The 17,800-nt window shown below is 28.6% G+C and overlaps 1 protein-coding gene across 1 annotated transcript; it reads left to right on the top strand.

The window, feature by feature from the left end:
- Positions 1-9,199: 9,199 nt before the first annotated feature.
- On the top strand, positions 9,200-17,032 carry LOC110643727 (urea-proton symporter DUR3). Its single transcript, XM_021796204.2, has 9 exons — positions 9,200-9,611; positions 9,727-9,834; positions 9,913-10,008; positions 10,194-10,276; positions 10,368-10,588; positions 10,670-10,932; positions 11,065-11,303; positions 15,123-15,772; positions 16,509-17,032. Exons 1-9 carry the CDS (start codon positions 9,423-9,425, stop codon positions 16,787-16,789), a joined length of 2,130 nt encoding a protein of 709 aa, XP_021651896.2. The 5' UTR covers positions 9,200-9,422; the 3' UTR covers positions 16,790-17,032.
- The last annotated feature ends 768 nt before the right edge of the window (positions 17,033-17,800 follow it).

Genomic DNA, 17,800 nt, shown 5'->3' with positions numbered 1-17,800 from the left:
AGAATATAATCGTATGGATTGAAACCAGCTATATTGTGGCTACACCTTATTGACCCTTTGTGTATTCCTTAAAGAAGGCAAAGAGTATAAGACCAGCAATGTCTCGATATAACTTGCATTACTTGTGACCTGTTTAAGTTGATAGCACTTCGATTGGTATGTTAAAAAAATCCACATAGTTCAAATAAACTAATTGAATGAGTGGATCATTAGGTTGGTTCGACTGGATATGACCCTTCATTAATTGGTTCAGGTATGCTAGAGTTATCATTGCCCTAAAACTATTTGAGTAGATCTTAAGATAGATTCCCATAACTAAGACAGTCCACTTATAGTAACTTTACACGGGTATCAAATAAACATTGATTCATTATTCTATAAATAAAAGCCTTTCCAATTGGAGATTAAACTTTTCCTAGTAAAATCACATCCCATTAGTCCTTTAATGCGCAAATTGTATTTGTTAGAGATTTCCCTATCTCAACCCACCTTAAACTCTATAACCACACATCGTTGGATTAACTATTCATCTGATTTAAACACATCAACAATTCCCCTATTTTAGCCTACCTTAAACCCTTTAACCACACATCGTTAGATCAACTACCCATCGGATTTAAATACATCACCAACATTACATGGAGGTTTTTAGAACAAGGTTTAAAAACTAAAAACAAAGAAATCCCGTAGTCAAAACAACAAGTCTAGCTACCCAAAAAATAGCCTCAACCCAAACAAATTGGTTCCTAGTTGAGATAGTTTGCCCATTTGAACCCTAACTCAAAAGACCAAAGAGCAGTGTTACTGTTGAGAACGAAGCCTTGCACCCAGTAAGAAAATGGAGCTAATTGAAAAACGCTTGAATAAAAAATGGCTGAAACGTTTAAAGCAAAATCCCTAAGAAAAATTTTCCCAAGGATCTTAGTGGCAGCAACCAAGTATTATTTGAATCAATTGAAACATAAGGTCATGGAAGTCGGAACCTTTGAGACTCTGGGGAAAGAAAAGAAAAAGGAAGAGACAAAGCCTAAGACTTTTCATCTGTTATAGCCAAAAGAGGTAGCCAATTGAGGGGTCTAACACTTACACCCTCAGGATTTCATCTTCCTTCCAACCCAACAAACTGAAGACATCCTCAAAGTTAAGATCTAAATCCTCACAAAAGAAGTACACCTAATATAGAAACAACACATATAGATCCAGATGATGCCCTTTCAATTTCACATAGATCTATAGGTAAAAACCCACAAAAAATTATCTACAAATCAACCCATTAGAGGAGGGCAAGATAGAGCCACATTCCAAGTTCAATAGCCAACTATTTCTTGTGTTGCATAAACATAGCTCAATTGCATTAAACAATATAGATTTTATTTTTAACTATTTAAAAAAAATTATTGAAATAAGATACAAGCAAAATAAAATCCGTTATCCTTCTTCTTATTCTATCCTTCAGTCCCTTTCCTGATCCAAAAGAATAAGAACTCTATTCATTTGGAATAGAGTTTTTATCCTTAATTTACTTTAAATTTTAAAAAATACAATTAGATTTTAAAAAGTTTATAAAATCAAAAATATTAAAGTTATTTAGTAATTAATTACAAGGTAAAAATTGTTAGGCAACTTGATTTTATTTTATAAAATTTTTTAAAATCTAATTATATCTTTTTTCTTTTAAAAATGGTATCCCTTGATTATATTTATTTGTTTTTTTTTTTTAGTTTCATATTAATTCTCTACCTAATTTCAAAAACTATTCTAAATTTTGTATGATATTTTTGTATTTTTATTAACTCTTTTAATTTGATATTTCTAATGATTATTTTGCCATAGCCTAAAGAAAATTGTTGCAGTTGTTGCATTTTCAAGTTTGCCCATTTATGATAACTTACAACTTATTGGATGTCATCACTTATATGTATAGTAAATCAGCAAGTTGTTTAGTAGCAAAGATGTTAAAGATGTCACACATCATCAATTATAAAAATTCACATTAAGCCTTAATTCAGTCAGCAGCGTCATCACTAAATATTTTTATCTTTCTTTGTTAGCTGAAAAGGATTTTTAAAATTATTAACACATGTTTAGAGTGAAAGAATTTAATTTTTTTAATTTAAAAAATATTTTATTTTAAAAAAAAATTAAAAAAAAAAAGAATTTATATTAAGAAGTAGCAATTCAATAAATTTAAAATTATGTAACTTATATATATATATTTTTTAAAATCATATAGTTTGTAAATATTATGATTATTTATTTTTTAAATCAATTTTCATACATGAATAAGATAAAAATGGTGAAACTTATATATTTTAGAAAAGTTTATATTTTAAATCAGCTAAGTGAAAATTTTTATAAATTTTAATAGAAATAATTAATTTAGAATATAAAATTAATGCTATAATTATTTTAAGCATCAAAAATTATTTTAAAAAACTAAAAATATTTTTATCCTTTTGCTAATTTGTCTTCTCATTTATACTTTTATAGATTGAAATAAACAAAAATTAAATAATATAATTTGATTTAAATTGAAAATTGAAAATTTTATTTTAAAATTACAAAGAAAATAATGAATTTTAATTTTTTTAATTTAGATATTTTTAAGTACGAATGTTATTTAACTCAATAAAATATAATTTTCATTAATTAGCTAAAAAAAAGTCTTTAGCTTTATCTGTTATTATATTTTTCATTATAATCAATAATTAAAAAAATCAGAAGTAAAAAAATTATAAATAAAAAATAATTATAAAATAAAATACGCTAATTTAAATATAAAATAAATTAAATTTATAAATAGAATTTTAATTGTTTCAAAATTACTTATCAAGTCAAATTAAAAATCATAAATACTTTCTAGTTATTTATAAATAAATTTTTAATTATTAAAATTCTAATTATAAATAAATTTTGCTTTTAAAATAATTTACTCTGCTTTATTATATAAGTCGATATACACTTAAAAAAAATAAAAACATACACATGGATTTCTTATTTTAATTAATTTTTTTTATAAAAATTTATTTAAATTGCAACAAGAAACTTAATAAATAAATGAATGTTAAGTATAAATAGAGCTAAAAATTTTTAATTTATACAAACTCTAAATAATTTAAAATATAAGAGATAACATATTTATAAATAATATAAAAAAAATTAAAAATATTTTTGTCCTTCAAAAGTTCTCCCTCATTCATATATATATATATATATATATATATATATATATATATATATATATATATATATATATATATATATATATAAAAGTTAAATCATCAAAATGACTTCACAAAAGTATGACACTGAACATAATAAGAAGACTTGAAAAATCGCCATCTGGCACAGTCTTTGTTTTATGTAAATAACTTATCGTATTAAAAACCAATTTTTAATTTATATTTTTATTAATTTCTACTACTAAAAAAATCTTATCTTATACTAAAAAATAATTATTTTTAATTCATTTTTCAATTAAATTAAAAAAAGAGTGAATTATTATTTTTAAATATATATATATATATATATATATATATATATATATATATATAAGCAATTATTCACTAGAACATTATTTATAAAATTTAAGCATTTATTTTTAAAAACACTTATCCTTTATCATATTTAAAATTTAAGAATTTTAGTAATGATAATTTAAAAATAGCCATATAATATATATATATATATATATATATATATATATATATATATATATATATATATATATATATATATATATATATACTTTCTTTGTCTTTTTATTGATATATGTAGGGGTGAGCAGATTTCGATTTAAATAGAATAATTGAATCGAATCAAGTCAATTTAATTTAATCGGTTTAGTTTTAAAATTTAATCGGTTTGATTCGATTTTATATTATAAAAATTTCAGTTATTTCGACTCGATTCAGTTTTAAAGAGAAAAAAATCGATTAAATCAAACCAAACCAAATAGTAATTTTATATATTCAAATTCAATCAAATCGAATCGAATTTTGAATTGATTTATTTTTATAGAGAATTTATGAATTATATTTAATTATATATATATATATAAATTATTTAATTTCATTGATTAATATTCATTAGGTTCAAACCAAAGTCAAAATTAGACTAAATGATTTAAAAATCAAGTCTAAATTAAAAAATCAAAACCGATCAGTTTGAACTGAATCGAGCTGAAATATAGCGGTTCGATTCGATTTGTTTTTTTATGCATTTCGGTTCGGTTCGATTTCTAAAATATGTAATTTAATTTTCATAATTTAATTCGATTCGATTTGAATCAAATGCTCACCCCTAGATATATGACAATTAATTTAAAAGATAATAAAAAATAGTTTATTAATCAACTTATCTCAAAATTTAAAATTAAATCATATATTACCAAACAAAAAATTATATCGATTAACTTTTTATTTAAATATTTTTAAATTTAACTACTAAAATCTTATCTTATACTAAAAAATAATTATAAAAAATTTTTTAATTAAATTTTTTGTTAGATTAGAAAAATGATAATTTATTTTTAAAAAATTATGTTTATATATATATATATGAAATTATTAACTAGAAAATTAGGTATGAAATTTAAACATTTATTTCTTAAAAATATTTCTTATATTTAAAATTTAAGAATTTTAATAATAATAATAATAATTTAAAAATCGCCACATGATATATACTTTTTTTTCTACTTTTTTGAATCCATTTGTTGGTGCATGAAATAAAATCAACTAATTTAAAAAATAATGAAAAATAAATAATTAATCAATTTATTTGAAAATTTAAAATTAAATAATATATTATCAATATGAAACATATCAATTACTATTAAAAAATTTATATATTAATACTTAAATAAAATTAATTTTTCATTTAAATATTTTTGAATTTCAATGATTAAAATTTTATTTTTTTTTATTTTAAAAAATTACCAAGAAAATAATATTTTTTATTTTAATTTTTAGTTATATTAAAAAATGAGTCATTTATTTTTTAAAAATTATATATTTACATTTATTTATATAATTATTCATTCGAAAATTATTAATGAAATTTATACATTTATTTTTTAAACATTTTTATGTTTAAAACTTAAAAATTTTAATGATAATAATTTAAAAATCATGATATATATATATATATATATATGTACACACACTTTGCTTATCCTTTTGTTGGTGTATGAAATAAAATCAATTAATTCAAAAATAATAAAAAATAATTTATTATTCAACTTATTTCAAAATTTAAAATTAAATAATATATTATCAAATATTAATTATATTGATTTCTATTAAAAAATTTATATATTAACACCGGAATAAAATCAAATTCTTATTTAAACATTTTAATTTCAATGGTTAGAAAAGAATTTTTTATTAAAAAATAATTATCAAGAAAATAATATTTTTTAATTAAATGTTCAATTAGATTAGAAAAGGGCAATGTAACACCCTAATTTTTAAAATACATATTTTATGTGTGAATATTAATATTTTATATTTGTAAAATTTAGAGAATTTATTTGAAATTTTTCGAATTTTAGAAATCGAGTTTGATTTTTCAAAGTCAATAAACTTTGTTAATTTTTACAAATTAATTTAAAAATCACGTAGCAAAACTAAAAATTTATTTGGACTTTAAATTTTTTTTTGAGTTTTTAAAATTTTTTCAAAATTTTTGGGCCTCTTTTTTTGTCCCAAGGCAAAATAAAAATTCAATTTCGAGTATCCTGAATCGAACCGAACCGATCGAATCAAACTGGCCTTCTTCTTTTTCTTTTCCCCTCTCCCTCCCGCGCCCGACCACCTCCCTTCTCTCTCCATTTTATCTCTCCTCTCTCCTCCCCTTGCCACCCAACCGCTGCCCAGCCCTTCCCTGATCACTAGCGCCCCATCGAGACGCCTCTCCGCCACTGGCCGATGCCCCAGCTGGTCGAAAAGTCATGCCAAACTCCTCTTGCAAGCGACTTTTCACCTTCTCGAGCCAATTTCGGTCGATCTGTCCACCAATTGGATCAGGTCTTGTCTCAATACCCATCTATACCTCAAGAGCTTTTCATAGACACTAAGAACATAAAAATCCATTAAGCGGTTTGTTTAATTTTTGCCTGGAAAGTTTTAGCCTATTTTGATTTTTAGGCTAGATTTCTTGCAAATTATGAACCCCACGAAAAATCCGAAAGTATCAGAGTGCTTCTCTCAATAAGAGCTTCGCGCCAATACCCATTTCAAAATTTTTTTACATCGTTTTTTGGTAGGTCTCACGGAATTTTGCAGTATTTTTTCGAGCATTAAATGACCTTAATAAATTTCATAAAAATTATGTACTAACCCCCGTGTTATGATCTTCACCTAGGTGTATTCGATTCATGAAAATTTGACTGTCGATTGGGTCTACATTTTTGGGCTAGACAGACAGGCAGTTGAAGCTACTTCAGAACCGGGTTAAGATTATAGGCGATCCCACCATTTTCAGACATCCCCGATACGTTTTTAGTATCAAAATTGACATAGGTAAGCCCAAACCCTAAGTTCCCTTAATTATTTAGTTTCGGGTTTAGACTAAAAATCCGTAAAATATTTGTGGATAGTTAGAAAATTATAATTCATTTTGTATTAGCTTAGTAATATTGCTAAGGACCGTGGAGCAAAATTTTAGAATTTTTAGAGTTCATTTGGATAGTTTTTGCAAAAAATGTTAGTTATAGGGGCTAAATTATAATTTCCCAACATTGTTATTGTTAACTGTTTGGATGGGCCCATGAGGGACCATGTGATGTGATTGAGATATGATTATGTGACTTATGGATATAGAAGTGTATTTTGAGTCCTTTTGCAAGTTGAGTAAATCCTAGGTATATGGAGAATTCTACCAGATTTTCGGTATAACTTAGGTATCTTTGGTTCTTTTTAAACTTGTATTGAGTCAATTAGATTAAATAATTATAATATAATTATCAAGGGAGCCGCGATAGTCTTCCCCCTCTGCTCAGCCACTACAGTGACCTCGGTTTATGTCTGTGAGTAAAATATTGATTTTAATTATAATTTCAATTTTATTATATGTTCAGGCATATCCATACATTACTTATAAATATATATTTATGCAGTTAAATACTAGGCACATTTTATGTTGCATCTCTATTTGATAAAAAAATTATGTTTATATATATATATATATATATTAACGAGAAAATTAGGTTTGAAATTTAAACATTTATTTCTTAAAAATATTTCTTATATTTAAATAATAATAATAATAATAATAATAATAATAATAATAATAATAATAATAATAATTTAAAAATCGCCACATGATATATACTTTTTTTTTTCTACTTTTTTGAATCCATTTGTTGGTGTATGAAATAAAATCAACTAATTTAAAAAACAATGAAAAATAATAAATTAATCAGTTTATTTCAAAATTTAAAATTAAATAATATATTATTAATATAAAACATATCAATTACTGTTACAAAATTTATATATTAACACTTTGAAATAAAATTAGTTTTTCATTTAAATATTTTTGAATTTCAATGATTAAAATTTTATTTTATTCTAAAAAAATTACGAAGAAAATAATATTTTTTTATTTTAATTTTTAGTTAGATTAGAAAATGAGTCATTGATTTTTAAAAAAATTATATATTTACATTTATTTATATAATTATTCATTCGAAAATTATTAATGAAATTTAAACATTTATTTTTGAAACATTTTTTATGTTTTAAATTTAAAAAATTTTAATGATAATAATTTAAAAATCATGATATATATATATACAAACATACACATACACTTTGCTTATCCTTTTGTTGATATATGAAATAAAATCAATTAATTCAAAAATAATAAAAAATAATTTATTATTCAACTTATTTCAAAATTTGAAATTAAATAATATATTATCAAATATAAATTATATTGATTCCTATTAAAAAATTTATATATTAACACTCGGATAAAATCAACTTCTTATTTAAATATTTTTAATTTCAGTGGTTATAAAAGAATTTTATATTAAAAAATAATTATCAAGAAAATAGTATTTTTTTAATTAAATTTTCAATTAGATTAGAAAAGGGTAAATTAATTTTTAAAAATTATATTAAAATACATTTAAATAATTATTTTATTTATACTTTTATTAGTATATGACATCTTTTTTTTTAAATAATATACTAATAAATTTATTTCAAATTTAAAATTAAATGTTATATAATCAAATATAAAACGACATCAATTACTATTAAAAATTTATATATTAACAATTGAAATAAAATTAAAATTAATTAAAATTTTAATTATTAATAAAACTTATATCATGATTATGAACATATAATATAAAATATAAAGAGTATATTAAATCACATTATTAATAATAAATAATTCACACAAATCATGGATAAAACAATTAGTTAACATAGAATTATTTTACTAATAAAATAAATTTTGTGTGGTTTAATTCTTTGAAATTAAAAATAGAATTAAGGATATTTAACTATAATAAATTTGGATGGAATGATTAATTTATTGATAAAATAAAATTTTTAAATATATTATAATTTTAAATTAAAAATAAAAGAATTTAATCTTATTTTTTATAAAATTTAGAGATTAAGTAGGAACTCATATTTAACCTAAATTTAGAAGCCTACATTAAGTTAAGTTTACGAGCAAAAATAATTATTGTTTACTTGGGAAAAATCAGAACAATTTTTCAAGGTGATTGAAAAACAGGTTTCGTGTTCATATATGTCAATTTTTTTAAATGAAAAATTAATTTTTTTACATTTTCAAAATTTAACTAAGAATTAAAAAAATTGTTTTCATTATTTTCTTTTATAATAAAATTTCTGTTTTTTTTAATTTTAATTAAACTAGAAACAATGACTTTTTAAAATCAAAATTATATTATTTTTTATAACTAAAATTTAACAATTATTAAAAAAATATTTATTTCAATAATAAAAAATTAATTGTATTACCATGAAATAAATGAATAATATATATTTAAAAATTTTTTATTATTTATAAATGAATTTTTTATTTATTTTTTTCTTATTTTTCATAAAAAATAAAAACTATAATTCTTTAAAAAAATAAAAAATAAATTATTTTTGGCAAATAATTTGCCTCCAAAATTGACTTAAAACGTCCTTTGTGGGAAGAAGGGAATCAAAAGCAGGTTGCAATTATAGAATTTTATCCGATTCCAAGTGATTCCACACCACAGGAAAGAGGAGATTCTTTGTTAGCGTCGTAGAGGTTTGTTGTGGCAAGAAACCAAGGCTCCTCCTCTGTATGTGCGCTGTCTTTTAACACTCTTATTAGTATTGACCCTTAAAGAACCAAAGAAATGATGAATTGAAGAGCAAATCAACGAGTGGTGTTTGTAGTTCTTGATGGGTTCTTCTGGGTGTCCACCATTTCAATTCTCAGCTAAGTATTATCATTATCAAGTCTCTGAGAATGGAGATGGGTGTCTCAGGCAGCCCAGTTTCTTTCAAGGCAGGCCTGTCCTCAATCAAGGGGTTGGCTACTCTGTTATTCTTGGTTTTGGAGTCTTTTTTGCTGTCTTCACTTCTTTCTTGGTAATCCTCCACTGCCTCTTCCACTTCTTTTCCCTTTTCTTTCTTTTTTACCCAATTATTTTTTTATTATTCATCAGTTTTCTACTGTTATTTATATGAATATATTTATTTTTAGGTATGGTTAGAGAAACGATATGTTGGATCTCGGCATACATCAGAATGGTTCAACACTGCAGGCAGGAATGTCAAAACAGGACTTATTGCTAGTGCAATTGTATCCCAGGTGAGTCCTCATTTTTTCAATTAAGAATATACAGAATCTTTTAAGCTTTTTTCACTATTTTAATCATCAATTTTATAGTGGACTTGGGCTGCTACAATTTTGCAAAGCTCTAATGTTGCTTGGCGGTATGGAGTCAGTGGACCTTTTTGGTATGCTAGTGGGGCTACTATCCAGGCATGATCTTACTTCTCTTCTTACTTTTTTTTTTTTTCCAAAAAGTATGTCAAATGAGCCATAAATATGAGTTACTTAATGAGACTTTGATTAAAAAAAAAAAGTTACTTAATGGGAGCAGTCATCAAATTTTTCCTTTCATTTGTTTCCTTGCATATATAATTCTTGACAAGTTCAATGAACAGGTACTCTTGTTTGGTATAATGGCTATAGAGATCAAAAGGAAAGCTCCTCATGCACATACTATCTGTGAAATTGTAAAAGCTCGGTATATGTTTAATGATTGCAGTGAACTTAATTATCATATGTAACAACCTCATTTGGATTTAATGAACTAATAAATTACTTCTTTGCTTCAGTTGGGGGATTTCTGCACATGTTGTGTTCCTCATTTTTTGCTTATTAACAAACATTATTGTAACGGCTATGCTGCTTCTTGGTGGTTCTGCTGTTGTAAATGCACTTACTGGAGTGAATATTTACGCAGCTAGCTTTCTAATTCCACTCGGAGTAATTGTCTATACTCTAGCTGGAGGGCTAAAAGCAACCTTCTTGGCAAGTTATATACATTCTGTTATAGGTATATCTTGAGTTACCCTTTATTATTTGAGTTTCATTAATCTAGCTGTGTTTATGGAGTGTGCCATTTTGTGCTTTTCAGTGCATGCGGTTCTAGTCATTTTTGTGTACCTAGTTTACACAGCAAGCAGTGAGCTGGGAAGTCCCAGTGTTATATATAACCGTCTGGCGGAGGTGGCTAGTAAGTCAAGACTGTGTCAAGAACCGATTTCACATGATGGGCAATCCTGTGGTCCTGTCAGTGGAAATTACAAGGGTTCTTACTTAACAATGTTGAGTTCAGGTGGTCTGGTTTTTGGAATTATAAACATTGCTGGAAACTTCGGTACGGTTTTTGTTGACAATGTAAGCTTGATGATTTAGCATTATGCAGCTTAAGTTTTAGAATTTCAATCCCTTTCTTATTCATCTCTTTATGTGTGTATATATATGAACTGTAGTACTGATGTACTGATGTTTCGGCCTTGAAAATTTTAGGGATATTGGGTGAGTGCCATCGCCGCCAGACCTTCATCAACGCATAAGGGGTATTTGTTGGGTGGCCTTGTGTGGTTTGCTGTACCATTCTCTTTGGCAACATCTCTGGGTCTGGGGGCACTTGCCCTTGATTTACCAATATCAGAAAGTGAGGCAAGCCATGGACTTGTTCCTCCAGCTACTGCTATAGCTTTGATGGGGAAAGGAGGATCAATACTTCTTCTTACAATGCTTTTCATGTAGGCTGCAATTTATGCTAGCTTGAATTGTTTTTTCTTTTCTTTTTCTCTGTAAAATTATATTGGCCGAGAATCGCTGATTATACCTATTTAATTGCTAATCTAGGCCATTCAGTCATCTTGCTAGTCATAGATCCAACGGCAGTTTACATCAATCCATTGATCAAAAGTACAAAATATTGTATTATCGAACTTTCAACTCAACTCAACTAAGCCTTTATCCTAAAGATTTAGGGTCGGCTATATGAATTCGCTTTCTACACTCTAAACGATTTTGGGTTAAATCCTCAGAAATGTGTAATGCTTCTAGATCATGTTGTACTACTCTCCTCCAAATCAATTTAGGTCTACTCCTTTTTTTCTTTCTATCTTCTAACCTAATGTGCTCTACTTGTCTAACTAGAGCCTCCGTATGTCTACGTTTCACATGACCAAACCATCTCAATCTCTCTTCTCTCAACTTATCTTCAATTGACACCACTCCTACCTTTTATCTAATATTCTCATTACAGACTTTATCTAGTCTAGTATGGCCACTCATCCACCTTAACATTCTCATCTCTGCAACTCTTATCTTAGACGCATATGACTTTTTCAGTGCCCAACACTCACTACCATATAACATAGCCGGTCGTATGGCTGTACGATAAAATTTTCTTTTCAACTTATTGGGAATTTTACGATCACATAAAACTCCAGTGGCATTTCTCCACTTCAACCATCCGGCTTTAATCCTATGACTAACATCCTCCTCACATTCCCCATCTACTTGAAAGACTGAGCCTAGATATTTAAAGTGATTACTTTGGGACAGTACCACTCCATTCAAACTAACTCCTTTCCTATCACCAGTTTGGCCTTCACTGAACTTGCAATGCATGTATTCTGTCTTCATTCTACTTAACTTAAAACCCTTTGACTCTAGAGTACTTCTCCAAAGCTCTAGCTTTCTATTGACTCCTTCTCGTGTCTCATCTATCAGAATAATATCATCTGCAAACAACATGCACCAAGGAATACACTCTTGTATATGTTTCGTCAATTCATCTAAAACTAATGTAAAAAGGTAAGAGCTTATGGCTGATCCTTGGTGTAATCCAATTGAGATCGGAAAATCTCTTGTGTCCCCTTCCACTGTGCGCGCAATAGTAGTTGCTCCTTCATACATATCTTTCAATATTTGTATGTACCTAATAGATACCCTCTTTTGTTCTAACACATTCTATAAGACATCTCTTGGAACACTATCATAAGCCTTCTCCAAATCAATAAAAACCATGTGTAGATCTTTCTTCACATCTCTATATTTCTCCATCAAGCTTCTAATAAGAAAGATCGCTTCCATAGTTGAACGACCGGGCATGAAACCAAATTGATTGAGATAGATAGAAGTATCATGACGTAGTCGATGCTCCTCAACTCTCTCCCACAACTTCATAGTATGGCTTATGGGTTTAATTCCCTTATAGTTTGAGCAACTCTGTATGTCCCTTTATTTTTAAAAATAGATACTAAAATATTCCTCCTCCATTCATCAGGCATTTTCTTTGATTTTAGAATCTTATTAAATAATTTAGTTAACCATGCCACTCTCATATCTCCCAAACACTTCCACACTTCAATTGGTATTTCATCAGGTCCACAGGCTTTACCCACTTTCATTCTCTTAAGTGTTTTCTTTACTTCTAAAGATCTAATCCTTCTAGTATAATTCACATTCTTTTCTATTGTTCTATAGTCTATATTCACGCTATTACCATTTTGACTATTATTAAAGAGATCATTAAAATAATTTCTCCATCTTTCTTTAATGTCCTCATCTTTCACCAACACTTTCCTTCTTTATCCTTAATGCACCTAACTTGATTCAGATCTTGACATTTCCTTTCTCTCCTCCTTGCTAATCTATAAATATCTTTCTCCCCTTCTTTAGTTCCAAGTTTCTCATATAACTTTTCAAAGGCCTGTGCTCTTGCTTGACTGACTGCCTTTTTTGCCTCTTTTTTTGCTATCTTGTACTGTTCATATGTCTCATTATTATCACATTTAGGTAATTTCTTATACTATTCCCTTTTTCTCTTCACTGCCTTTTATACTTCCTCATTCCACCACCATCTCTCTTTTGAGGGTGGTCCATGTCCTTTAAACTCTCCAAGTACTTTTCTAGCTATTTCTCTAATCTTTAATGCCATCTGTATCCACATATCATTGGCCTCCATATCCAGCTTACATACTTCGGACTCGAGAAGCTCATTTTTGAACTTCACTTGCTTTATTCCTTTGAACTCCTACCACTTTGTTCGAGCTATACTATTTCTTCTGACCTTACTTGAATTGTTCCTAAACTTGACATCCAAGACCACCAACCGATGTTGACTTTTTAAAGCCTCTCCTGGAATGACTTTGCAATCCTTGCATAGAGCTCTATTTGTCTTCCTAGTTAAGAGGAAGTTGATTTGGCTTCTATGTTGTCCACTTTTGAACGTCACTAAATGTGACTCTCTTTTTATAAAGTAGGTATTTGCTAGTATTAGGTCGTATGTCATAGTAAAATCCAGGATGTTTTTTCCCTCCTCATTTCGACTGCCAAAACCAAAACCTCCCTGAACATTCTCATAACCTTGTCCATCACTTCCTACATGTCCATTCAAATCTCCACCAATGAAAACATTCTCTTCATTCGGTATGCTTTGCATTAATACATCCATATCTTCCCAAAATCTTTGTTTACTCTCACTGTTTAGTCCTATTTGTGGGGCATAAGCACTAACTATAGTTATTGTTTCTCATTCTAGTACTAGCTTTACTAGTATAATTCTATCTCCTACTCTTTTCACAGCTATTAGTGCGTCTTTCAATGTCCTGTCTATGATTATGCCCACTCCGTTCTTGTTTCTCTCCATTCCGGTAAACCACAGTTTGTACCCTGAATTACCTACTTCCGTACTTTTCTCTCCTACCGATTTAATCTCCTGAATGCAAGCAATATTCACCCTTCTCCTTTCCAAGATATCTACAAGCTCCATTAATTTTCCTGTAAGTGATCCAACATTCCAAGTACCAACCCTGATCCTCCTCCTATCCTGCTCCTTCCTAATTGGTCTCCTTTTATTATATCTTCTATTGTTTTCTACGTCTATCTTGTGTTCTGTTCCACTATCTGTTCTATTATCTGTCCTATGGACTAACTTATTTACCCATACCCGTCCATGATGTGAGAATCCTTACTCACTTAACACCACACTCGGGCGCTAGCATGGCGCGTCGCTTTCGGTGAACGCCCTACACCCTTGCATATTTCTCACTACACCCGAGCTCCGATATAGCGCGTCGTGAGTAGAGGACGCCCCAACGTTTATATCATTTGAATTCATATCATAAGGTGTGATGAAATTTTTACGCTGATTGTCACCTACCGCAACCCTCCTCCTTTATCTAGGCTTAGGACCGGCTAAGCGCAAGCTATTTAGGCGGAGTTATCATCAAACTTTCAATTTTTGGAAAATTTTACTTGACAACTTTTTCTGCATATAGGAAATTGTTGACATTTTAACTTAATTTCAGTAGTTTCATGTTAATATTTTGTGCTTTGAACAAGTCATAATTTTGATCAAATCATCCTATGCTTGAACCAGTCCGTGATGCTAGCTTGTAAAAAAATAAAATACTGACAGAATAGTGTCATTCTTCAAACTGTAGCAGTTCTGAGATCATTAGATCATTTGAAGCAGATTACATCTATTTCTGAGAATCTAGCTCCAAAAAAGCTATCTTCAATTGTTATGTTATGACACTCTTTAATGATTTTATGATGATCAGGGCTGTGACATCTGCTGGGTCCTCTGAGTTAATTGCTGTTTCATCATTATGCACATATGATATCTACCGTACTTACATAAATCCAAATGCAAGTGGGAAAAAAATCCTCAAAGTGTCAAGGGCTGTTGTCCTCGGCTTTGGATGTTTCATGGGATTGTTAGCAATAATACTGAATAAGGCTGGAGTCTCATTAGGTTGGATGTATCTTGCCACGGGAGTGCTTGTTGGTTCTGCTGTTCTTCCTATTGCTTTTATGCTTCTGTGGAGCAAAGCAAACGCAATGGGTGCCATTCTTGGAACAATTATTGGTTGTATTCTCGGTATTGTAACTTGGCTATTAGTTACAGTCATTGAATATGGCCATTTAAATCTTGACACAACTGGCCGTAATGCACCAATGCTGGCTGGAAACCTTGTCTCTATACTTACAGGTGGAGCTGTTCATGCTGTTTGTAGTCTTTTGCGGCCCCAAAACTATGATTGGGATACCACCAGGCAGATCACAGTAGTTGAAAAGGAAAAAGACGAGCTTCCAGCAGAAGAGTTCAAGGAGGAGAAACTTACCAAAGCAAAATCCTGGATAATTAAATGGGGTGTCGGTTTCAGTGTTGTGATTGTTATATTATGGCCTCTTCTCACTCTTCCTGCAGGTAACTTCAATTGCTTTGAACTTGGTCACATTTCGGTATTGTTGTTTGAACTGCTATTGAGAAAAGCATACCATTAAAATTTGATTTGAATTTAAATTTGACACTTTATAATCTTTAGAACTTCAAATCAGCAAAATAATAGTTTCAAACTACTTTCTCCAATTGCATCTAAAAATGTGCTTTTCCAGAAAGGTGGTTTGTAACCTTATGTCCATACAAGCAAAGATCAGATTCTGTTAGAAAAGCATTGCCTTCTACAGAGCAACAATTATTATATCTATTAGAAGCTAGCATATTCTTTTGCTAAAATGATAAAGATTTGAATCCAAGATTCTTCGCTTTCCTATTGTTGCCATTGCAAATGCACTATGAAAAATTGTAATATCAACAAATTTTAGTATAGATTCTGTTGAGAATATGCAAGTGTTGAATTATCATGCCAAGAGGAGATGGAATGAGTGAAAGATATATAAGTGGGAATGAGAGTTTTTGGTTAAATGTGGTATCGAGGCCATGAGCGTATTCTTTCACAAGACCCATTAAGAAGCATTCTTACTAGACACTTTAGGTTCCCCAGATTTCTAACAAATTTCCTGCATTCATTGAAAAAATGAAAACACTCAAATGCTCATACTTAATGTAAAATAGCAGTGATAAAGCATTCACATATGCACTAGTTCTCAGATTAAGTTAATGATGTTGATTAGTAAATTCGTTAACTTTGTTTATACTGCAGGGGAATTCAGCTTGGGATACTTCACATTCTGGGCAGTAATTGCTATAGCATGGGGCACCATAGGATCGGCAGTAATCATTGCTCTACCACTGGTTGAAAGCTGGGAAACCATCCAAAGTGTATTTCTGGGAATGTTTACAAATGACAAGCTTCTGGAAAAGATGGAGGAGATGAATGTCAAACTAAGTACAATCATTCAGGCTATGCCGGAAGCTCAGAAAATTTACTTGCTCGAGAAAGAGAAATCCAAAAAACAAGAAACAGCAGAGCACCTGGCTTAATGTGCTCTTAGCTACCAATTGGTTCAGCTAGACCTGTCTTCATGGAAGTACAAAATATTTAACAAAGTTCGAAGGTAAGGTTTTTTTTTTTTTTGGAAAAATACCCTTTAGTATCTTATGGTTTACGTGTTTTATTATTAGGAGTCTGATTTTTTTTTTTTGACAGTTAAGGACATGTATTATTACACTATTAACACTTAAAACAAAATTACTAAACTGCATCGCATCAATGTATGTTGATGTAGCAAGTCTCCATATGTTCTTAAATTGGTGTAGCAAGTGAGCTCACCTATTTGATTGTATAAACCAATAGGGATTAAAAATCAGCATATTCTGTTTTCTCTCATTCAGCATATTCTGTTTTCTCTCATTTTTTCTAACTTAGCATGGAATAGATGATATGACAATTGAATATATGAGCTTACTTGGCATGTTAGCTCTGTATAAATTAACGCTGTTTAGTAATTTTATACTAAGTGCTAATAACGTAATAACACAAACTTTTAAGTCAAAAAAAAAAAAAAAAATCGTACCCCCATTGATAAAACGCTTAAACGGCAGGATATTAAAGTGTAATTTTCCTTCTTTTTTTTTTCCTTAAATGTAAATAAGCTCCCTGGCCTAGTATCATGTGTTTTCTTATTCTTGAAAGCAAACTCTCACAGATATGGAAATGCATTTAGAAACTGTCATATATGTATCTCTTTTTATATAAGAAAAAAGAAAAAACCTATAGAATTGGAATCATGGAGAAAGAATTATTTTACTTTTGAATTTCTTAATGTGATCATGAATAACATGCTTAATTTTGAATAAAAAATGTAAATTTAATATGTGGGTGAGGTAGTTCATGTATACACTTACTACAAAGTAAAACAAATAAAAATTACATAGGGAAAGTCTACCATTCTTGATTCATAGGTGAAAGATATGAAGTATCAAGTTTGAGTCACAATCGGAGCTATTTAAACTTGAAAAAATAGCTTTCTTAAACGAGGAAAAATCTTTCTA

The sequence above is a fragment of the Hevea brasiliensis genome, chromosome 18 (genome assembly GCF_030052815.1).
Source record: "Hevea brasiliensis isolate MT/VB/25A 57/8 chromosome 18, ASM3005281v1, whole genome shotgun sequence".
Lineage (NCBI taxonomy): Eukaryota > Viridiplantae > Streptophyta > Magnoliopsida > Malpighiales > Euphorbiaceae > Hevea > Hevea brasiliensis.
This window is presented reverse-complemented; position numbering and strand designations above follow the sequence as displayed.